We start from the raw sequence: 26514 nt of genomic DNA, 5'->3' as shown, positions 1-26514 counted from the left end.
TATGCATGTCATGAAGTTTTCTCGTCGACAGTCATAGTGCCAGTGAAATGTGTTCAAACTCGTGGTTTCATTTTCATATAATATACTTCGTTTATATTGTTATATGTGTTCAATATGCGTTTATGTGTGCGTATTTTGTCGACAAGCCATTTGTTACGTAATATTTTTTCTACGAAAATAAGAAAAGCGTTCGCAAGCCCGCCTTCGTTGCTATTGTCTGCATCTGCGATACTATTTATTCACTACCATTTTCGTGGCGCACATGTACTACCACGGTGATCATTTAAATCCGCCAGCCCGCCGAGGCGAAGCGATACATATAATACAGGGGGAGGGGTATATAATAATAATATATAATTATAAAAACTAATTAACTAAAGTTGAACTTGATGGTGCTCATTCGAATAATAGATACCACATGACCATCGTTTTGATTCCGTCAAATTTTACGTGTTTCATATATATTATGGAATTTGAAATAGGTATGAGTTTATATTGTACATATTATACCTAATATAATTTGTATAAAATAAGTATTAAAAGAAAAAATTGAAGCAGTATGCTCAGCAAAGCAAGTACATAGTCTTACTCGTTTGGAATTTTTGAAAATATACATAAATATTTAGTACCTTTACAATATATTATAAGACTAAGGTTTTTCCGTTATTACAGGTTATTATTCGATATTCTGCAGTTCTGTAGTATTGCAGGCGACGAAAAAAATTTCGAAAAAAAAAAAACAGATCCAAGAATGCGGCAGTGAGGAGTTACTAAATTCTCCCTTGAGCATGATAGGTCAGTGAGCTTCATTAAGTCACATATAGGTATAATATATTATATTACACTTGGCACAGTCGTCGAGGTTTCACATCCCTTTAGGGACACATTCATCTACGTCAAGAAAAATCGTACACAACGTTATAACATATAGGATGGTGATGATGACTGTAATTACCTATAGGTAAGTATTTTATTCAGCCAATAACGAGTTAAAAGTTAGAGTTAAGTTACTTTTAATTTAAAATTAATTTCTAACTTAACGAGTGAATTTTTTCTATGATATGCTGTGTAGTAAGTTATGCTAATCAAGTAATTCAATTTATTGTCATACTAAGTTAATTTTTTCTTAACATAAACCTTATAGGTTTAAAATATAATTTGTTTTATATTAATTACTGTTTTTATAGAAAAAAAATTACAATCTGAACGAGTATTATTTATATTTTATAGCATAGGTATTGTGAATACAAAATTGTAGACTATCGAAGAGCTTAATGTACTAAATGAATACCAATATAGGAATAAAAATAATGTATACAAGTTCTGCACTTTATACATTTGCATAGAATATTATGAGTTCACTTAAATATAGTTATTTTAAATATCACAATATTAATTTAACTTATCAACCTAGTTCGGTATTTAAATATTTGTTAGAGCTGTAATCTTTAAAAAATTAGTTAACTAATGACTAACCTAAATTATTAAGAATTTCAGTTAGGTAGGTAATAAGATTTATTATCATTGGATAAGAATGCTTACTCCGTTTTTGGGTTATTCTTATATTTATATTTTTACTGTATATTATGTCTGTATCTTTATTGTAAACTAAATTTGCTTATCGCACTATGATATACTTATAGATAGGTTTTAAAATATATTCAGCTCAAAGACAATATGACTTATTTTTAATTAAGTGAAGTTACTTTTTTTTTTTTCAAATCAACAAGGTACAAATAAAGAAAAGTAATTCTTTATTTTAAACATTTAAAATTTGCATCCATTTATAATAGCTAAACCTAGCAAATTAAAAAAAGCCTTGGGCATCACGGTTATGCGCGATAACAATTCATCGTTACTCGTTACACTTGGGACCACGTGGTGATCAGAAATTTTAATATTACTATTAGACAGGAAAGATTTATACGTTTGCGGGCACGTCTCATTTTGATCCGCGTGTATTGTATATTATATTTGTATGCTTGTGCAGTAATATTACGATGACGTTCCGATCGGAATAACAATGTACGATTATATTATGATAAAGGTATAAGAACGCGACAAAAAAAAAAAAAAAATGAAAAAATGAAAAAAAAATTGACGGTTCGATAATATTCCGGACGGTAGTTGCGTGCGCCGAACTTTTCCGCACACCGATGATAAAATATACGACACGAAATACCATTATTATTGTGTACGGTGTAGGTATAGATTTATCTTTCCGACGAGACTTTTCACTCCGACAAATCCGTAAATTCCAACTATGTAACAACAACGAAAATCAACAACAACACGCTAACGGAAATAATAAAAATAACAATAACAATCGGACGCTTCTCATACCTGTACTATACAGGAGGAACTTCATTACTAATAGCACAGTACACGCGGAACGACTTTAATCCGGAAAGCTCCTCTCATCTTCTCGACATTTAGTCCGAAAACCCATAATTATATGCTGTTAAACATGATTCGAATAAAGCTGTATAAAATATTATTATATAATAAATATATAATTTGTATTAAATTACCATCGTGAATATTATAATTGTTCATATTAAGCGATTTAGTCTGTTATTTTACATGTATAATGAGTAAAATACACAAACTTACTATATTTTCTAGAGTGATATTAGAAATGCGAATAACTGTTAGGAAAAAAGTAAAAACCAAATTTCTGTTATTAACGCACAACAAATTATAATAGGCAATTAGTAGAGTGGTAGAATTGAAAAAAAAACAGAGGTATAGTGTATTTACTATATTATTCGATAGTTTGCTGTGGCTATACCTGAGACAAACGTCGATTATTATAAATATTGTAGTTATAATTAATAGTTATGTGTTCAATGTTATATAAATCAAACTATTACGATAAAATTATTGATTTAATGAAATATTTTAAAATAACCTTTTTTCTAAGAAATTACATTTTATATGGTTTTTACGGTAAATCTTTTATTGTATCACCAATTATTCGTCAAATATATTTTTTAATTTTAAATAACAGGAGAAAACCATTTTATGGATGTTATAATATTAGATATTATGCACTTAATATGCTCCATAAATCATAATAATAAGGCTGTTATATTATATATGTGCTTAATACTTTATTTTAGTTATTGAAATAAACTTATTGAAGATACTTGAAAGTTAAAAGAGTTAAAAATCTGGAAGATGCTGTCTAAAATATTTTGAAAAACCCACTTACATAGACAATTAATACTCTATTATCATATATTATGTACTATACGAATATTAATTAATTGCATTAAATTTTGTTAAATAACTCCCCATACAGTACACTCTACAAGAACCCTACCAATTGTGTCATTATAATATTCTCTATCTCCTATTAAACTGTCCTAAATTTTCATCATAATACGTCTGCCTATTGTACAATTTTTCAGCATTCAATATTCAAAACGTTTTTATATCCTAACAAAAACGCATTGTATTATTCTCTATTTCAATATTCTTCAACTTTTATTTATTATAATATAATCTTAATTATTTAATTATTGTATATTTATATATCAAAATATTAACTTTATTTAATAATAACTACTTAATTGACGAAACTAATTGTAACACAAAATTAAGTTTTGATAAAGAAAAAGTCATACTGTATATTTTTAAGGTCCTAACTAAGATATTGTTGATGTGTAATCACATTTTAGTTATAATTTTATAAAATCTAAGATATCCGTTCTAATATATTCTAAGAAGATAATTATAATAATTATAAATATATAAAAAAAAGTTGAAATTCAGTGATACCATTGTATACGAAAAATGAATCTGAGCTAAATGCTAAAACGATCTATTATACTATAGGCTTATTAAATATTATATTATGTTTTTTGATATTACTATAATGTAATTTATTTTACTATTTTTCATTTAGTAGATTGAATTAATTTTTCTAGAAAACATAATCTAACCTAACGGTGTGTGTATAAATATAATGATATACATAAAAGTCCTCTGTCACCATGAATAATGTTTTTGAATTATGACAATATATCAAAAATCCTTTGAGAAGACATAATTATTTTACGGGTGAATATCCAATGTTGTTTAAAGTTGAACTTCAAACGCTCAAAAATGTTAATGTAACTAACATATAACCAAAATTAATTCAATTACTTATCGTGTATACTGTATACATATTAGTAATATAATATTATATACACACAAAAAAAACACACATCATTGTAAAATCAATTATTACTCCGCTTAGTATCTAAAATGTATAAAGCATTTATGCGATGGTTTTATTTTATATAATTGAATACAATTTCCAGTAAAATATATATTTTTTAAGTACAAATATATACGAGTATTATGTAGGATTATTTAAATTTATATAGTGGATTACGCGTTTTACGACGGGTTCAAATGTTAAACTGATAATATATTCAAATATGGGAACGAAAGTGGAACACATCGCTTAATAATTGTTTGGTTAATTTACAGTTTAAACATTGAATTTATTGTTTTTGTTATTAATTTTCAGTGGAAATATGTTGTTCCAGTATTGACTTAATACAATACACTAAAGGACTGAATTAAAATAATTTATGTAAATTTATTTAAAACGCTTTTATAGAATACCAAAGTTAAGAGTTTTAATTGTCAATTTCCATTAAAAGCAATACAAACAGAACCGTGATTTTTATATTAATAGAATTGTTTAAAATTAAAAATTATAAATACCGAGTTCAAACTGACATAAATTTCAAATTAAATTAATAGAAACAGTATTTAATATAGTATAATATTTGATTTTATAGTAGATAGATATTGTATTTTAATCATTTAATTCTTAAAATTTATACTTTTAAATTATTATACCAAGTTATGTAAAAAATCATATTATACACTTATGAATAAACATTTAAAAGTTTTAAACTACCAAACTTCAGTTTTAAAACTTCAAAGTTTAAATTATTAGAATTATAATCATCACACATTAAATATGCTATATAATCTGTTTGTTTATAATTAATGAAGCAATAACAAAAATAATTTCAAAATATCTCCATATTTTTATAAATAACTATGTAGGTACCATGTATATAATATGATAAATGATCATATATAGGTAGTGTAATATTATAACCAATCTGTAAATTAAAATTTATTACATATTTACACAATTACATATTATATATTTATTATATAACATAATATATATAAATAGCAAAAATGATGAAAAATTAGAAATTGACGTGATGATAATAAGTGTTGACATTTTGACATGTATGCGGCTGACACGTTTAACCCGTCATCCACACTTCCGAGTAAGACCGACGAGATTTAGGTATGTGTCAAATAATGCATAGTTATCCAACACGTAAGTACAGACGGCGCGGAAAACTAAAACTAGACTTTTGAATTTCTGTGACGTTTCATCGATTAAAACAAAAATACAAACTTGAAACTCCAAGTCATATTTCGTACATTTGTAATGTTGAGAAATCACGTAAAGTTAAATTTGGTATTCGCAGAAAAGGTTTGGAATTAGTGTCTTTTACTATAATGCCACTTACGTTGAAATAAAGGTATTGACATACTCTCTAATTTATGTATGACGTGTTTGTGTGTGATTTAATACACAAAAATTTATAATAATAGTCAGTATTTTAAAGTATTTGAGTTAACATATTTAAATACAGTAGGTTTCATTGATAACGATAGCCAAAGCAACGTTAAAAATTTGTCGATATACTCAATATTTTTTTTTTTTTTTTGGTTATGCGGTAGTTTTAAGTGGTTTTGAAAGCGCTGATTTCTATGCCGTATTAGCCGATAATGTCGTTAAATAGTATTATAGCAGTTATGCAGTTATTTTGTATATATAAATAGGTTTAGAGAAATTTTCAAGGACCTCAAAATTAATGCCGTATTATCCAATATCATATTAAGTTTGGTATCGTTAATTTATGTATTTTAAATATTACCTTATAGATGTACTCGTTCTCAAAAATCAAATGCTATATACGCATTTAATACATTTCAAAATTTAAAACATATTTTTGTTACATTTTCGATTATTATTTGTCAAAAATAATAATATTATTTTATTTTTTACTTGAACATTTTAAAAAGCACTATTTTTTGAATGTCTTACGTTTTTTATTAGATTTTAGTGATTTTGCAGATAATATATCGAATAGTCATTAATTAGTTTATTTATTTTCATTATACAATTGAGACGATATAATGCGAATTTTTAATGATGCTTATATTTTATATTACAGTAATGTTAAAAATAAGTTAATAAAAAATTAATTTTTTATTGATACTTGTATAAATAAACTTGAAAAGTAATTAAATACATCCTGAGTATTTTTATTTGTGCTTAAACACTTTTGAACGGATGTATTTAAATTCAATTTTAAAAGTATTTTTCAAAACTGGCAATGATGTATGCGAGCGAACCATAACATTATAGTATTATGTTATCCAAAAAGTGAATTGATTAAATCTTTTAAAATAGCGAATAACCGTAGAAATAAAACGTTGAGGTTGATGTTTTTAAGTTTTATCGTATTCGACATGTTTTGATGAGATCAATAATTGAATCTTAGTATCAGTTACAAAATGTTACTGTAAAGTTTTAGCATAAATATATTGTTCGATTTAGACGTCTGTCGAACCGCGATGGCATGGCGTCTGAACCGACGGGATGAATAAATCAATATGAGTAAACATACGGGTTGGTCATAATTAGAGTTTAGGTTTTTTACGTAAAATGTTATATTAACACTGTAATTTTGGCTGTGAAAAAATTGTTTAATTAATATTGTTAGTATTGATATTGTAACTTTAATGCAATCACAGTAATTTTCTTCTATGAAATGTTGTTATAGTAAGTAGTATACAAACCTTATAACCTAACTAATATAATATGTAGGATATTATTAATTGTACAAGCAAAGAGCTAGACTTTGAATGCTAATGAGACCACAACATTGCTGGTTTACACTATCTAAATGTTTCGCGAATGCAGAATAAATATGATTTTGGCTTTAACTACATTTGTTGTTGTAATTGTTTTATATTTAGCAGGTAATTTTTCAATGGTTTGAATTAAATTAAAATTATTCTTTTTTAGTAAATAGAAATACTTGATTTATGACGTCTAGATTATACGTCTTTGATGTAGATTTCGAAATAATATTATTAATTGAAACCATCAAATTAAATATAATTTTCAAAATAAATAATATATCGTTTTAGGAATAAACTATAAAATAGGCATTATCAATTATTAATTTATTTTGTTCTTTTTTTTCACAACAGTATTTGTTGACTGTATTGAGATATTTTTAATTAAGAATTTTCTATTTTAAAATCCAAGAAGCTCATAATTTTTTAAATTGATTATTTAAAAAAAGATTCAGGAAAAAAGTAAAACATTAGCAAAATTCTTAATTTGCATACTTTTAAAAGCCTTAATGCATTAATTAAGATTGATTTAGCCGATTAAAATTTTTGTTTTTATTTTTTTCGAAACAAGTTTCTTGTATATACGTGTTTGGCGTAAAAAGGGGTATAGTAATAATATTATGCACGATGAATTTTTAATGGCGAATTAATCGAAAATATATTATACAATGCTTGCACAACCAAAAACATTTTTGATAATATTTTCGTATAAAATGGTTTTTAATTTTAATTAAATTATTTATTTTTAAAGATAGCGGTTTAAAAATTTTAAATGATGTACAAAAGTGCCAATTTAGTCATAAAATAAAATATTTTTTTTCATGACACTCAATTATTATAATATAGGTATGGAAAACTAATTTTTTAATGTTCATTAAAATTGAGTAAGATTTATTGTTAGAATTTATTAAAAATCAGTTTTATTATATCATACAAATCAATAAAAATTTTGTTTGAAGATAAATGTAACAAAAATAAAATGGTTACCCGTAATATCGTAAACATGATTATATATTTTATGTAGGTTTTATTAGTCGTAAATTTAGATAAATATATTAATATTTTATAACACCAACGACCTTAAATTTCGAGTAATGAGTTATGAAAAATAAAAAAAAGAATAGTTTTAAATAGAATCATTTCAGATTTTAAGTTAAATATTTTTGAAACAATATTGAATTATTTTATATTGATTTATACAGTTATAAATATTTGTGTTTTATATTTTTTGGATTTGTAAAAGATGGTTTGTAATGAAACTCGCAAATAAGTGTTATCTACAGATGTTTAATATTAAATAAAGGCCTTTTACATTTTTTTAGTAAATTAAAATATAATTCTAACTTCAAAAATACAGTTAAGTCATGTTGTTATTCAGATAGTAATACATTTTTTTTTTTTTTTTTTGAACCGACGACCGGGAGGGAACCGCTTTCGCATTACTTCCTCCCGGCCGCAATACATTTATAGATACTGTTACCCACCGCATATAATACATAATATAAAGACGTGGTAAATTTACAATTTTTTTTTTTTTACTAATTAGGAAATTTTAATTGAAGAATTTTTTTTATATATGCAGTTAAATTTTTTGAAACCAAATAATAAATGATTTGAAATACAAATGTAAGCCAACATAATAATATAAGTCGAATCTTGCAGAAAATCTTGTTTTCTGAAACTGAAGATTTATTATTATATACATTTAGATTTTAAAAAGTTATAACTATAGGTATAGGTACCTACACATAATTTCCCCACTCGAATTCAAGATATTTTCTATTGCGTGCTCGTGGTTTTTATATCACATTCAGTATTTTTTCAGCTGACTTTATAGTAAAATTGAAATGAATCAAAATCTAGCAAACGTTTAATTACAGCTATTATCCAATTCGTGAACTGTAATTTATTACTGACTGAATGCAATCAGAACAAATTTAGCGTGGTAATTATTATCTGAGGTGCACGTTGTTATAATATACAAGTAGATATATGTAATTGGTTTAAAAGGACTACGCGCAGCAGATGAAATTTATGGGACACGTACGATCCGATTTTGTACCTTTTGCTATGTTATCACGGTAATCACTTTTGATATATCTTTTAACTTGCAAAAAATTAAAAACTATCCTTCCATAATGGTTTTGCATAACTATTACTCGGTGAATGATTATAACGACTTAAATTGATTATTTTGTAGATTCTGTCAGACATTTAAACAAAACTTAATGGAATTTGTGCATCATAATATTTGAGTTTCATCCATTTGTTCCCGTGCCAATTAATATGACTTTCGTAGGTAGGTATATACATAGGTAGGAGGTATTTATGTCTCATGATAATTATAATTAAAATACCGCGTGAAACTAATGTCGAATTTAATTAGAGTTCTATTATTTTAGTTTAATTATTTTAACCAAATAATAATATGCATCAAATAATATAATTGTAAAGCACTCAATTTATAATGTTTATACAATGTACATAAAATAATAATTTTTTTTTAATATTAAGCGTTTTAAGTATTCGCTTTAGCTTAAAATTCAAATTATTCGTCAACTACTTTTTTTCTATTTCAGTTCTACAAATGTATAAATTTTTTTACACCAGCAGTCACCAAAGGAATAATAGTTATCTCAACTAGAGTCTGGAAGTTTAATTTTATTAAAATTTAAAAGTTCATAAATGTTAAAAAAATTAAACAAATAGATATCTAAATTATTTTAAAAGATACAAATTGTGTATAAAATGGTTTAATTTCGATAAAAAAAATGATATAGGTCTGAACTAATAATTTTGGACACAATTTATTTTCATTGTATATATTAATTCAACAAGCTTGCTCATTCCTATATTTTTCATTAATAATATAACTATCAATTTAAATTCTAATTTTTAAAATTTTTAAGTAAATAATTATAAACTATATTTTTAAATGATTAAATTTTTGTATACCATTTAAAGAGGTCCTGAGGAAAGCTTCGAAATTTGAAAAAAAAAATTTATGATAAAGATCGGTTTGGTATATACGGAATTACATTGATTTGAAAATTACAGTAATGATATTAATTTGTTAATATTTTATGATTTATCAAAATTGCATGAGTACAATTATTACTACGATAAGATAGAATAAGTACTCGTTGATTAAATATCACATAATCTATTTATATTTAACTTATAGTAAATTTTTTTTTTAACTCGTATACTCTTTGAAATTTAATTTAGATATAATACATATATATATACCTATTTTAAATATCTTCTACTTAAACATTTACAGTAAAAAAGGTTGGTTTTCATTTGACAAAAAAAAAATATTTTTATTGACACATGAGTTACTTATTAAATGTTATATAAATTTAAATATTTATGTTTTTAAGAATTTAAAAAATCAAAATTTGAATAAATACTCTTTTAAAAGAAAACATAAAGGTTAGTATGATTGATGAATCTTCCTGTATAAGAATATATTACATATTATGTTTATTGTGATATAACTAATTATTGTGATAAGTAGATGGATGTGAATAATGAAGATTTCAATAATGCTAACAATTCGATGTATAATATTATATAATATATCAAGTAAATTTAGTAGTAATTAATTTTAAATGATAATTATATAATTTTAATAAATCGTCATTTACCTTCATAATATTATCTTGTACGAAACTTAATAGTTATAAATAAATACTAATGTATTGTATACATAGCTCTTACAATACAAATTAGTTATCGATTGTAATTTTATTAAAATACCATTTAACCAATAAAATATCTACATCTATTCTTTTCGTATTTTTTTATTTATGTCATTTGTAAATTATATGTATGCATATTATCGTTATTTACCTTTAGCTCGTCAGCCTCAATGTATCCACTACCATCAGTGTCGTATTCTCTCCAAATCTAGAACAAGTACGAATTGATGATAAATCTTTGATTAACATATAATTATACGAACGTTGGACTTGAGAACTTATATTTTAATTATTTAAGCATATAGAAATGTATAACTTATACCTTCATGAACTCGACACTAGAGTCTAATGGATTATCGAATCTGAATAGAAGTAGAAAGTTCTCTTCCATGGGCAAAAGTTGAGCAAGCTGTAAAATATAATGACGATTAATCACCCTGACTAGGAAGATAGGCGTAGGATAATGGTGTTCGCCAAAATAGCGATTTCACCTATCAACAACAATTCATTACTTCACGAATGTCAATTTTCCCATCTTGATTATCGTCATAAGCTTCCATGAAACATTGCTTGAGTTCCACCAACATAGCATCCGAAACTGCCTATAAGTGTTAAGTTAAAAAAAAATGTTGAATATACATATTTGTGACGACATGTAAGTATTTTTTTTTTAATTTAAATATGTATTATATAAGCTTTGTGATATATTTAAAAAATAAATATTTATTTATTCATATTTATAGATAGTATACAGTAAATAATATAGAGAAAAAAAATGTCTAATATAAACAACATGTTTATATAGGACCTTTTGAAAAGAACGCTTTCAAGCTTTTAACTATTTTAATATAATCTATATAATGTATAATCTATAGTCGTATGTTATAAATACATAATATACTATATTTGTGTATCTATCAAAAATTGTTTTTAATATTTTGAAATCGTTAAAAATGTTTTGTAATTTAGTCTAAATCAAACCGTTTTAAAATTATGATTAAAAAGAAGTATTCTTTTACGCTTATTAATAGTTATGATTATACAAAATAAAATTAATTATATGATTTAAAATTTAAATACAATAAATATTAAGTTATTTAATATAATAACTCAATCAAATTATGACGGCTTAAATTTTCTTTCAACATTAATATTATGATCAATAAGTCTTACATACGGAAAGAATACACGTATAGTAATACATAATTTATAGGTACATTTATAAGTAGGTATTTATATTTTTATTTTATATACCTAATATTTATTATGGTTTTGTGTAGTATAATTATTATTCAATCATTTCTGAAATTGTATAATAAATATTTTCAACTGTAATCGATCATAGAGATTTATTGTACATTCACTACATTAATTGTATGCATTCCTACATATTTAGTAGGTATTATATTTTTAATGTATTTGCCATTATTATTGATTGCTCTGCGATAAGATAGAGTATTATACAAGGAGATTATAGGCATTGCTGTATTATATTTTTAGTTTTCCTTTGAAAATATTGTTTTGTAAACTGAAACCGTACATCAAAATACATATGAAATATTCAGACCATTTGAATTTAATCGAGCATGATCGCGGGTTAACTGTCGGTGGTTGTTTGATAAATCCGTACTTTGGGAGATTTTATATAATGTATACGCGAGAATAAAGTTAAAATAATACATCTGTTCAGTACAGACTGTACTATATTTATTTTAAACCCACTAAAAAAAGTTTATACGCAATGTATTAGGTAGTAATAGCCAATTAGAGTGATTGAAATCATACACAATAGTTGATTCGTTTTCATAAAAAACTTTTTACAATTTTATCATTTAAACCAATAATAGTATACACCTATTTAATGTTCAAAAATTAATAACATATATAATTATAAATGTAAAGAATTTATAAAAAAATATGTAGAAACGGATATGTATTATATATTTATAAATGGATAAATATCTATTCTTTTAACGAAGTCAAGTTTAAATAAAAACCTTATTGGCTGTTTGAAAATCACCGTCTTGCAGTGAATAGAAACTTGATGAATCATTGTCGACACGCGGTCATAGAAGTCATCGATCTTTTTCACAGCCTTATTTTCGTTTTTAATTTTATCTTCCGACATAAAGTCATTTTCCGCCATCCTATACATACCTTAATAGCATTAAGGAACGTAGTATTGTTATGTGTTAATACGAAAAAGGTAGGTAAGCTTAAAAATAAACGAAAACGTTTTATGTCCCATCCTGTACGACCTGTCTTATGGTATAGTAAAACGGTCTGTCACGGGCCAAAATTAATTTTAACACTTTACATGGGCAATTTCGTAAGCGCTCAGAGCACGAACAATACGGATGGATGAAAAAAAGAAACGAAAATGACCTTTTGAACGGTGTATGGATGTTCCGGTTGAGAGGCGAACAATGGGTCAATATGAACATAGTGCACGTAGGACGATACTTGCGTTGTATTCTATACCCTTTAAATTTTAAAACTTGAGGTATAAATGTATAATATATTTGTTATTAAATTTTTAATTTGTTCAACAGTTTTAGGTTAGGTTAGGACACGTGGTTATAAATTATAATACAATTCACACGGTATACGTTATACTTAAGGTGGTAATTATTAATGACGATATTTTAGTAGTTTTCTATTTTAAAGTATTGATATTTTACGTATAAATTAGACCAGTTTAAAAAATAAAATATTTAAATTTATTAACGCATATAAAATATGTGATAATATACATATTTCCATTACTCTAAATTTAAAAGCGGTGACTGATAATAATAATAATAATAATAATAATAATAAAAACAGTTTTTGCTTGGTTTGTTTTTAAGTGCTCATAAAGAAAACTTTAAGTCTATCATTTTAAATTAATTTCAATTAAAACTTAAATAAAGGATGACGTTTATTCATTTTAATATTTAAAACTGAAATATTCTTAAATGAAACTAGTAGCTATAGTGCTAATACCTATACCTAAGTTTATGAGTGTACGATAACATTTATTTTGTTATTTTTTTACCATAAATTAATAATTATGGTAAATGTTTAAATTGAAGCTCGAGTGGAATTTAGGATTTAGATATTTAACTTAGATAATATCAACAACTTTATGATTATTATAACAGTATAATATACTAGTAAATGGTTCGTATAACTGATCTAGACACACATTGTATAACGTACCGTGTCCGTGTAGCATTTATACAACCAAATAGCTTTATATGCCTATCGTTGACGTCATTCTACTTTCGTACATCCTTGTAAGTTATGTTCTGATTATAAATGCCATACTAAAAAGTTACTAGTGAAATACAATATTGCTACGTGCACACATGCGTTTAAAATGATCGAATACTAATATTAATTGTGTATTTCAACAGTAAACGATAAAATAATACCTACACTATCTCCTATAGATAGGTTATTTTTTATTTATTCTCATATATTATAAATTTATAACATATTATAACTGTAAAAAAATTATCAGGAAAAAATGTCATTATGGAATTGATCATTTACATCAGTGATATAATGGCAATGTGTTGTGGAAAACAATTAATAATTCATTTGGTAGATTTACTATTTTATTATAGAAACCATTGATTTAAAAAGATCTGTCACCAATAATAATAAGCTTCAATTTGATTTTTATAATTTTACAATGTTCTTTGTTTACTTCAAACTTTTTTCCATTAATTAGATTTATTTCCCAACATCATCATTTTTTGCAGTTATTATTGATAACTTTTTTTTATTATTTTTTTTTTTTATAAAACGTTCAACCGATACTATAATCAGTGTCCGTCAAATCATTGTATGAATAACAGATTATTAAAGTTTAAAATTTAAAATTGATAAATTTCAATAAATAAAATATATTCATTGGCATTATTTTCAATATTTTAAGCATAGGGAGATGTTAAAATAAATAAAAATATTAATTTATGAAATTAATTACAAATCGTAATTATTTTTTTATTTTTTGTTTATTTTATTAATTAAAATAAATATTTTAGATTATAAATATATTATATTGAGTATTGAGATTGACCAATGTACAATATAAATGGTAGTGAAGAATTAAATTATTGTATAGTTGATGAAATTCATGAATTTTGTGATGTAGGTAAGTCATCAATTGTTGAGTTTCATATTTTCAATACTGACCATAAAAATTGATATTAGGCACTAAAAATCTTGATGATAAGTACTTAAACATATTTTACGTCACTTTTATGGTTTTATTCATAACAATTATAACCATTCACAAATATATTATTTTTTTCGTTATTGCAGTTGCGAACAGCATTTAGTTAGCTGTGCGTTTTATTGTATTTATTTATTTAGTTTTCTTATACTTGTCTTTCACTTTGTGGTGTCATTTTTTTGTTCCACTCTCTACAGAGACAGGATTATTATTTGTCGGAGACCAACAATAATAGAAAAGACTGTCAAAGTAATTTCGATTTTCTCGGCAATGTTGGTCTGTCTCAAATTTCACCAATGTTTTATTTTTTTATAAATATATATATATTATATACATATATATTCTAAAACAAAAGGAGCTTAAATGACACGAATCTATTATATATACCTATATCTAGTAACGGTTATATATATAAAAAAAATACGTGTGTGTGTACAATTTACCTCGGGGCTGACGTCCGCGGTATTAGCACTGGAGACAAATTCTCTCAAAAAGCCGTCCAGCTCGGTGCCTTCGATGTATCCATTACCTGCGAAAAAAATAAAATAAAAATATAAAACATACGATAAAAATACCACGCGAAGCAAAAAAAAGTTTCACGAATCTCAATATTCTTTACGACACATTTATCGATGGTAGATGTACGCGTGCGCACGTGGGTCTGTGTTGATTCGGTCTGAGAATACTGTGTATAGTTTATGGTCTCTATCAATATACACGATTACGCTAGGGACTGTATACTGTTTCGAAGTCGGCCTAAATAGACTCGATAATTTATTATGGTTATCGATGGCCTTCTACCTATACAATACGCGTCAGTTCGAAGGATTTAACAGCGAGGACGAACGTTAACATTGACATTTGTGTTTTATCCAACAATGATTGCACATTGTATAAATATATATGAAATATTTATGTTTCTTAAAAATCATGATGAACTATAGTCTGTATCTATAGTATTCTATGACATATAATCTAATACTTTTCCGTTATACGCAGATAAAAATATATTAATATTTAGTCAAAAAACGATGTTGAAATCGAATATACCTATTATTATAATTTAAGTGATAACTGATCGGCAGCAACTTTATAGGCACTAATTTACGTTAAATATAAATAATATTAATATTGTCCGATTATTGATTCAGTAAATTCGTTTGTTGACAATAAACACCCTTTTAAATAGTTTAATGACAATACGTCAAATCAACATGCACATGACGTAAGCATAAATTAATAGCTAGAGGGTTACCTTTGAATCGATTGAATAAGGTCAATGTAGATAATATGCTTAAAAAATAATACATTTTATTGATTGACGATGAATATAGAAATGTATCAAATTGCCGTGTTTTTCTTTTATTAAAATATATTATAATAAGGTACCCCTATCAATATAGTATTTAATTCGAATAAATAGATTCCACGTTTTTACAACGAAAGTTGTAAATATTAATAGATATTTTCTCCGCGTTATTGATCGAAATTATAAAATAAACATTTATGTATATTGAGCAGTTTTAAGCAAATATTAATATTAAATTTATGGAAAATTACCTGAACTAACCATGTGGAAGTTAAATTTACGTTTTGACCGTTTTGTACAACATATTATAATATCATAATATACAATCGATAATATAAATCAAAGTATTTTGTAATTGTAAATGTTTTGACTTTTAATATTTTATTAAATTTAACTTGAACATATTTTAATTAACATATTTCAATTCGTTTAATATGTGTACAGGTTTAATTTTTCCACCATTATTTTGTATAAGCGAAAAAACAGAAAAGTTAGTTCTGTTTATTACTTTTTCACGTTAATGATAAAGAATTGATTTTTAATAATTATTATTCAGAATAAACATGCCGTTAATTGTGTTAAAAATATTGCAGCATAACATTCGCATGAAAAATAATATGAAACACGAGCCAATTACGAAGGGTACAACTACTGTACAGTTGTTCGCTTTAAAAGTGTGTGTACTATAATATTATCATGGTAAATCTACAACATACTAATCACAGAAACAATTATATTTTTATACATAATAAAACCTTTTGAGAGTTCATCGATATGCTAAATAACTAAATACCTGTTACTTATATTATATGCAGTCACAGAGAAGTCACTAGGGACATATTATATTAATGTCCACTTGATTTTTTTTTTTTTTTTATATGACAGTTACTTTCGACACGAACATTAATAAACATTTTTGTTTGATGTAATTAGGGCTTTTTCTGTCTTGTATAAGGGTTTTTTTTTTAATGGCTGCTTTTGATTATATTATTTTGTACAAATCTGTTTTTTAATAATTGATGTACGAAATGGCATGCAGCGAGTTTATGATTAAAACGGTTGTGTATAAAATGAGTAAAACATAATAATATTGAAATGGAAAAAAAATAACTATTTCAGAGTTAACTTTACAGGTACATAATATAATATAAAATACGGGAAGACCACAGCGGTCCACCATGCATCCATACATAATATTTTATTACATGATGAAAAATAGCACATAACATTTATTTTTTATCATCGCATGATGTTACGCGTAAAAATTGCATCCATAAAGTATAATCGAGTTAAACCACCATATAATAAAATTGTATTACATGGCCAAATAGAAAAAAAGTTCACCTCGAATAGAAAAATCCTAAAAGGAATTAATTCATTCGGTGGTGAGCAAACATACGTGTTGAATAAAGTAAGTAGGTAGATACATAGTGCATACGGAACCTGTATTAGGTATATAATATTATTATACACAGCTGTAACTGTGTGAAGAGTGTTATGAATAAATGAGATTTTAGTGTTAGTTGTCATGTAGAGTGCATTTAAGAAATAAGGACATTGTCCTGTTTAAAATGTATACAATATACAGCACTTTATCGTTTAATGGATATATAATCCTATCATCATACTATAAACCATACCAGCAGAATATTAGTATGGCTAGTTATGAATAAAAATAAATGTTGAAACATCTTAAGTACAACAGACAACTAATATTGAAACAAAATAATTCATAATGATCATTTTATTTTGGAGTAGGTATGTACAATTATATTAATACGTAAATAGAGTACAACGAATTAGTATGGTGGTTCAAATTTAATTATTTGTTTCATTATAATATTAGTGTAAGAACCAGGGCTCGGATTTTAAACATATACGCTTCTTCTTTATGTATGAGATAGAGATCTAATTTTTATACATAAATTCGTTTTACGTCATTTAAATTCCAAATTATCCAATTTTTTCTTTTGCTTTTTTAAAATTATTTCAGCTGTGGATTTTTTGCATGTTTATTATGCTATTGCAATAAAAACAAATGAATTAATAAGAAATGTAAAAACCCAGAATGCGGACTAAATGGTTGTATATTGTTTTCGTTATCGGCTTGTTTATTAAATATATTAAAAGTTTAGATTATCGATTTACATATAGCCTGCAGTACCTATGCGGTCAGTATGCATACAACATCGATATCGATCACTTTAACATTTAAAATTTAGTGTTATAATTTGAAAACTCTAGTATGAAGTATGCACCGATTACTTCAGTGGATGTAGAAAGTTCGTTTTCTATCTATAAAAATATTCTATCGGACAATAGCTAGAGTCAATTTCACTACTATAAATCTGGGGAAATACATGGTAAATAATTATTTTTTTAATTTAAATTAATTTTAACAATTTTTTTATTTATTTTTATAAATAGTTCATGTTCATTTTTGGTCATGCTTTTTAAAAAATAAATAATATGCTTATTTTTTGCATTTTTAAAACAATCATGTGCTTTTTTTATTGCTTATTATGCTTTAAAATCTGAGCACCAATAAAAACATATGATTTATTTTATCATAAAGTGTAATAAAAGTATGTACTAATACCTATGTGTATAATTAATATGCTAATAACTTAAATTTTTTTTTGTAGATCCTTTTTTCAAAAATTGAATTCAATTGTATGTTATTTAATAATATAAAAATGGTTAAACCATGATTTAGTTTATAAAAATTAAAAACATTTACAGTATTAGATAATTTTATAATATGCAGGACGTCAGTTTATTAAAATAATGTATGTATAATATTTAATTTTAATTTTTATGAAAATTCTATGACACAATTTATATTTTACAGGATAAAAATTCATATGTTTCACGATATTTATACGATGTTTCATGAATATACAGCTTGAGTATATGACAATGAAGTAGGAACTTTTTAATTTATATATTTAATATTAAAACTCTATACCACTTATCACCAATATAGGTTTATGCCGATCCACTATTAATCATTGTGTAGATATATTCGTTTAGGTTGGGTCATTGATATAAATCAATCTATAATCAATATTTGTGCACGAATAATACAATATTATAATAATATGTACCTGTCATTCATTTACGGTTGGATAGCGGCGTAGAACCATACAATGTGATTGGTTTATGTATATTTACACATAGTATTTATGTATAAATAAACGATTGCATTATCTATTATCATTACAATGTGTATCAAATATGTACAATATACTTATTATAACGTTCATTGGAGTTTAAATTATAGTACTTATTATTTAAAAATATTTGAATTATTTTGCATAATATAGTTAAGTTAAATTAGCTGTAAATCGAATTTATAAATTATAAATATGCGAAAAATTAATTGAAATATCACTGTTATATTTTATTATAATTTATAACACAAAATAGATTTACAAAATAAAAGTCTATAAAATATCTATACATATACACACATATATATACTGTAAAACTAATTCAACAACTTAAAATAACGAAAAATAAATTGTATTAAATGGTTAGTTCCTAATGAATGTTGATTAAAAAATTAGAAGTTTAAAATCTGAGTTTAAATCTATATTATAACATGTAAATAACATAATTATTGTACTTATTGGGTTAATTAATTAAATATTCATTTTAATTATTTTATTTTTTACTTTTATCTTTTTTTTTTTTTTTTTTTTTTAACTTTGCTTAATATATGCTTTTATTGTCTATAACATTTTTTTAAAGTTATCGTACAATTTGCCTTTATAATATATAATAATTAATTTCACATATAATGAAGTTATAACAACTATTAAATTATTAATTATTCAACTAGTTGTACGTAATAATTATAATGGATACTTTTTTTCATTAATTTCACATTCAACTTTTTTTCCCCCAAAAATTATATCAAAGTCATTTTTAGCCGAATTAAAAAAATTCATATAATCAGTTTGTATTTGTGTTTACGTTGAAGTTTAAATATTATAATTTACAATTAATGATAATGATAATCTCCTTATATAATAATAATCAATAAAATAGTATACATTTAACATGTGATACTTATACTAATAAGTAATGACCGTAATAACATACTGCGGTCGCATGGATTTTGTTTTATATTACAGTTATGTTTTTGAGATCGGCCGAATTTACAAATGTGGCTGTGTAAGGTTCTGTACGAGTGTTAATGAATTTGTTAAAATCTTGAATGGTAAAATTTAACTGACTCGGAGAATGTGATATTCAGTTAGTGTGTATTTATTATAATCTTAATATTACATAATATTTTAAACCTCATACTTATATAATATACTATATTATATTTATATATTTTATATTATAAGGTGCCTTAGTAATAAAAAAAATTAACTCAACTCAATTCGGGGGTTTTTTTATTACTGTCAGATTCAAATTTTCAGTGATTGTGAAACTTTAAAATATTGTTTTAAAAAATAATTAAATATTTTGTTAAAAATGTTCTTTTTAATTTCCCTTTTTATTATATATGTACTAGCTATAGTGAATTTAGACAGTTACATGTTTATGTTAACTAACTAACTAATTTCCTATTATCAAAGAATTTTTATTTGGTTATTTGTGCCTGTTTAGTGTTTATTATTGTATATAGGTTGTTTGAATAAAAAATATTTATATAAATTAATTCATTTCTACAATTTTAATTTAACTTATTTTTTTTTTAATTAACAGTAAATAGCTAAGCAATGTTATAATAGATTATTTTATTATCGTTCAGTTATTAGGTTAATTATAAAACTAATGAATTAGTTTAATCTAAAAGTTTAAAAGAAAATTAACTTTTTAAGTTGTCTTTAACTTTTTAACTAGTCAATTTCTACATTTGCTGATTGTATATGTACACATATATTCATATATATATATTTATGTTTGACGTATTGGAATGTCACTCAGGATGATGGTTGTAGATGAGCGGGATCTTGCTTTGGCATCAGGAAACTAGGGTGTACGAATGAGCGACGCTCTTGATTTTTTATCTAATTAATATTACATCAAATTTCCTGTGCTGATAAAAAAGAGGAAATAAATTATATTTCTTGTGCGTAGTTTCATTCAGAAGTTTATTATATTGTACACACGCATTGACGTTGTGCTCACTGTTTGGTTATAGTTATATATTGTTACGTACATTTTCCCATAGATTTCCTATTGGTATTTATTATTTATATTATAATTATGTAAGATAATATGTGTGTAGTTTCTAGTTAATGATTAAGTCGTCAAATATAACAATAAATAAATATAGGTGTTAATGTGTTATATTACACGACTTCGGCTATTATATAATGCATAGAAATTAGGTAGCCTCTGTATAAGTTTTCAAAACTTTTATAGGTTTTGATTGAACTCGATTTTTAAAATAAATAATAATTTAATTAATTCAACAATTTAAGTAGTGTCCATAATAAGTAAATTTTTCTAGTGACTGATTTTTTTTTCAATTAATCATATTTGAAAAAAAATTATTTCATTTACATATATATTATTTATCACGTCAGTGAATTGCAATTCACATTGAACACATTTATAATGTCTTAGTTTTATCCTTTCGTTATTTTTCACAAGAAAATCTATTGTAAGCTTAAAACTTGTATACTTGTGTATGTGTGTATGTGAATGTGTGAAAGTGTATACAGTTAAACTTTGGACAAGTTACTAATGGGTTCTTTTCTTTCCACAATACATTTCCCTGTTAAATATAGAAGTACTGACAACTAAAGCTCCATACTAGGATATTAAATCATAAATTATTATAAAATTAGTTATTTTTGACATAAGATTTATTGAAATCATTGACACTTATCTGAAAATGTGGATATCACACCTCATAATGTTTATAATTATTTTAAATTAAAGTTTAATTTAGTAGTGTTTTAGATGAGTGATTTTCTCATTAATCATTTTTATGTAATACACCAAATTAATTTATTTCCGTATTATTAATACTTATAATATATTTTCTTGTTTTGAACAGTAAAAAAAAAAAAAAATAATAATAAAACTGTAATATTTTAATGTATTAAGTTTTTTTTCATAGTAATCTGAGAAAATTATTTGTATCTCAAAAAAGGTTATAATATAATATAAATGTAAATATTTCATTATGTTGACAATTTGTTTTTTACGTAGGATAACTTATTTCGTTTATAAAATACCTATTACATTATAAAAATATGGATATTTAATGACCCGAGTAGTTTATTTTTTTTTTTTATCAATGGTGAACAATGGTGCAACAGTTATTTATTTAAATATAAATTATACGCTATTCCACAAATATTAGTTATAATATTTATATTTAGAATTCAGTTATACGGTTTTTTAGTTTATATTAAAACTGCAATACATTTCCAAACAGGAATAATAATATACTATATATTATATTTTTATATATTATGTAGTATGCATACTGGACACAGGACAGTAAAAAATGTTATAAAGAATTTTTTTTTTATTTTAATTGAATTTTACTATTTTAGATTCTGAGCAGAGCGATGAAGGTATTGACTTAATATATTGTTGTGTGTTTTTTTCTACCTATAATTACCTCAGGGGCAGTGAAAATGCTTAGACTTTCAAACTTTGGTAGTGGTTACTGATAGCAAATTGGATCTAGTTGTACTATTGGGAGTCAAAAGAAAGTAAACAATTCTCAGTACCTACTTACCTACTTTATTTTTAAATCAGGAAAAAAAATTAGATAACATGTTATCTGTTTATACTTAACCTATGAAAATATAATACAAAATTCTTTATACGTTTTTTGGCTTAACGTTTACAAAAAAAATTTCACTGAAAAGTCAAATTAATTTTTTATAACTTTATTATGAAGCAGCAAGTTTCAACGACATTGGATATTCAACAGTATAATAAATATTTCTCTTAAAACGTTTTTTATATATTGAAGTAGTAATTTTAAAATCTAATACAGTTCTACGGTTACGAATAACTGTAGAGATTTAAAATATTCATTAAGTATTTATATAATCATTTCCTGTACACTGTCAAATATAAAAAATATTTTGACTTGATTTAAGCTATTTATAGAAGTGAGAAATCGATTAGTTTTAGTTTTTTCTATACATTTTAATAAAAAAAATATTTGATGAATCAAAACTTTTGAAATTTAATACACATCTTATATTAATTGTTTTTAAATCTGTATAAAATCACTTTAGCATATCATGAATTCAAGGCCGTAACCAGGGGGGGTTTAGGGTTCACACCCCTCAACCCTTGAAATTTTTTTTGAAATAAGATTGAATAGTTAGTATTGCATATTTTATTACCTACATATTATAACATATTTATACTTTAACCCCCCCCCCCCTAAAAAAAAATATTTTTCTGGCTACGGCTTGCATGAACTCATGACATATACTTACCTAGTATGACAAAATATCTCCACTCAAATTGTTATTTTTGACACCTAATGTATAGTAAAGCGATAATCACTTGTCTACCTTTTTTTATTTAGTTATACAAAATTTTACGTTTGTTGTCGTCTATATTGTATAATTTTTTTTTTATTATTACCTATTATAATTCTAACCTATGCGTTCACTGATTTAAATGTATTCATGTGATTATTTTCGTTAATAATGTTTAGTATAATTTAGAAATAATAAACTCAGTAGTTATATGTAGTATTAAAGAAATATCATTAAGCACGATTTGTGTAAGTATTACGATATCTGGCGATTCTCAGCTCTCGTAATAGTTATTTGAATGTAGTGCAGATTTATCACAGCTTTAAAATTTAATATCATAACATACCACTATAATATTACGCCAAGGAGAAAGAAGCAAAACGAGTGTTCTTGGGCCGGTCTGTATTATTTTATATTTACAGTAAGAAAACAGTTTTTAATTGTATTTTTTTAATAAAAGACGAGTATGCCTTTAAGTAACAATAAAATAAATAAATAAAATTATAAATATTAACAATTTTAAATGAATAAACCAAAGGATAAGGTGATATAAGAAACTTAATAATAATTAATAAGTATAATAACTAAAACTACCCTATAAAATAATTTCATTATTCTAGATATTATTCAGTAAAACAATAAAATCTCATTTTTATTTCATCGAGTTTTTATCAAATAGGATGTACTCTCTACATACGCTGAACACAATACAAATACTAATTAATGGTTTTTATCCATCAATTTTATTTAATTAAATTAAGTACACTTTTTATTATCTATCTGCAGTCTCTACAAAATATTTTCTCATTTAATTTTTGTAAGGTTATTGATATTTCTTTTCAACTAGTTCCTTAACCATTATTATTATTTTTTTTTAAATAAATAGTAAAAAATCTAACTGGATTAGAATATTGAAGTACATTTAAATAGCCGTGCGATCTCATTTTGAAGTAGCAAACGTAGATGATGACTTAATAAATGTGCAGCATTTTTCGAAGTAACCATAAGGTTCAAAAATAAGGATAAGTCGATCTGCTGTGTGTGGATGCGTTTAATATTTCTCATCGTTGAGATAGTCACTGTAATGGTATGTTAAATTTCAATTTCCAAGAAGTCATTGTACTTTGAATACATTTTGAAAGATTTCAACTGAGTATAACAATTTTTATCAACATTTATACAAACAAAAGTGGATCGTTTCACATGCCTTCTATTAACAAACAAATAACGAGAATATTTTAAAAGTTATGACATATTTAGAATAACATGCGTTCAAATTTAATGCTATATTAAATATTTATCAGAAATTTTAATAATTTACAGTAAATAATTATTTTTGAAAAAATAACAAAAACGGTTGTGTAAAAATTAGTGATTTATAAATTATTTTTTTTCAGTTTTCTTTATAATTAAGAAAAACATTTGGAATATTTTCTATTTTTGACCCAAACATTAATCAAAAATTAATAATAATAGGATATTAACATAATTCTTCACAAAAAAAAAAAATTAATTATAATAATTAATTAATTAATTTAAAAATAACTCTTGGTCATAAGGAAATTCAAGAAATATTATAATTGTAAATTTATTTTAAAACGTCATTCAAACGTTTTTTTAAAGCTGTATACTTATATTTTACTTGGTTTTTTTTTTACTTCACAGAAAGATCTCTAGAGGGCTATTAGAGTTCTATTATTAATACTACAGTCTTATAATTTTCTTTTATATAGTCTTTAAAAAATTTAATTATATTTCTTTTTTTCTTTATTGAATATGACTAAACACTTTGTTCAGGAAAAATAATTCTTAATACTTATTATAATAATTGATATATTATTATGTGTATGACTACATTTTATTGTTTTGTATAAATAGCCTGATTATTGTAAAGTCTGTATTTTCTTTTGAACATTAAATTGCGGTAAAATAACTTTTTTAAGTTTCATTTAATCAATTTATGCGTTTAGTTAATAGGAAAAAGTGTTTTATTTCATTTTAAAAATTTATAAATTTAATAAAAAAAAAAATAAATAAATAAATAAACTAAATATTTTGAACAATTTAAATTTCGTTGTTAAATATTTAAACCCATTGAAGCAATAAAAAATATTTTAAAATTACATTTTTAATTAAATATTTTAGTTGCATATCATACAAGGATACAACAGACTTTAAATATGAATATAAATAAATTGTTTAACTCTATCACTATACAATATATCGTACATGATAATATACAATATACACTGATATCATTCATATTAATGTTTTTAATAATTTATATAATTATGATAGTAAATTCAACAAAAATATTGAAGAAATATGCACATTTTGTGCGAATAAATGTAGGAAAATATTTTTAATAAATCATAACTAAGAAAAAAAATGTTAATTTATATAATTTAACCGTTAGTACATTTTTTGGTTCAAGTATTTCAAAATTAATTTTTATTATAATTATAATAATAATAAATCATATAAATGTATAAGAAAATTTATTGCACGAATAAAAAAAATTATTTATTTATGAAGTACGCATAATATAATATAGTAGGTATATAATTAAGTGATTTAATTTAAATAATAATGAAATTTAAACAAAAAATGTAAAAATATTTTGTTTTTTTAAACAAAGTGCAATCCAAATTTACCCAATCTGGTTAAATACTTAACAATATAGCACCTCATCAAAATGAACATGTTTTGATGTACATTAAATGTTTTAAAATTTTTTGACTAGCCTCCGTCTTTATGTTTCGACTTTTAGACATGTAAATTATTGTCTATCATTAATCATACGATTGATAAATGAAACTTTAATATCTGATAACG

At 24.2% G+C, this 26514-nt stretch overlaps 1 protein-coding gene across 1 annotated transcript in view; it reads right to left on the bottom strand.

The window, feature by feature from the left end:
• LOC114120112 (calbindin-32) overlaps positions 1 to 26514 on the bottom strand; it is a 64171-nt gene that overhangs the window by 18955 nt on the left and 18702 nt on the right. Inside the window, exons 3-6 of the mRNA XM_027981920.2 lie at positions 15333 to 15418; positions 11177 to 11266; positions 10987 to 11073; positions 10816 to 10872 (exon numbers count right to left, since the gene is read on the bottom strand). Of these exons, the coding sequence (XP_027837721.2) occupies positions 10816 to 10872; positions 10987 to 11073; positions 11177 to 11266; positions 15333 to 15418 (320 nt within the window). The remainder of the gene's footprint in view (positions 1 to 10815; positions 10873 to 10986; positions 11074 to 11176; positions 11267 to 15332; positions 15419 to 26514) is intronic.

The sequence above is a fragment of the Aphis gossypii genome, chromosome 3 (genome assembly GCF_020184175.1).
Source record: "Aphis gossypii isolate Hap1 chromosome 3, ASM2018417v2, whole genome shotgun sequence".
Lineage (NCBI taxonomy): Eukaryota > Metazoa > Arthropoda > Insecta > Hemiptera > Aphididae > Aphis > Aphis gossypii.
Note: the sequence above shows the minus strand (reverse complement) of the source record. Positions and strands in the feature narration are given on the sequence as shown.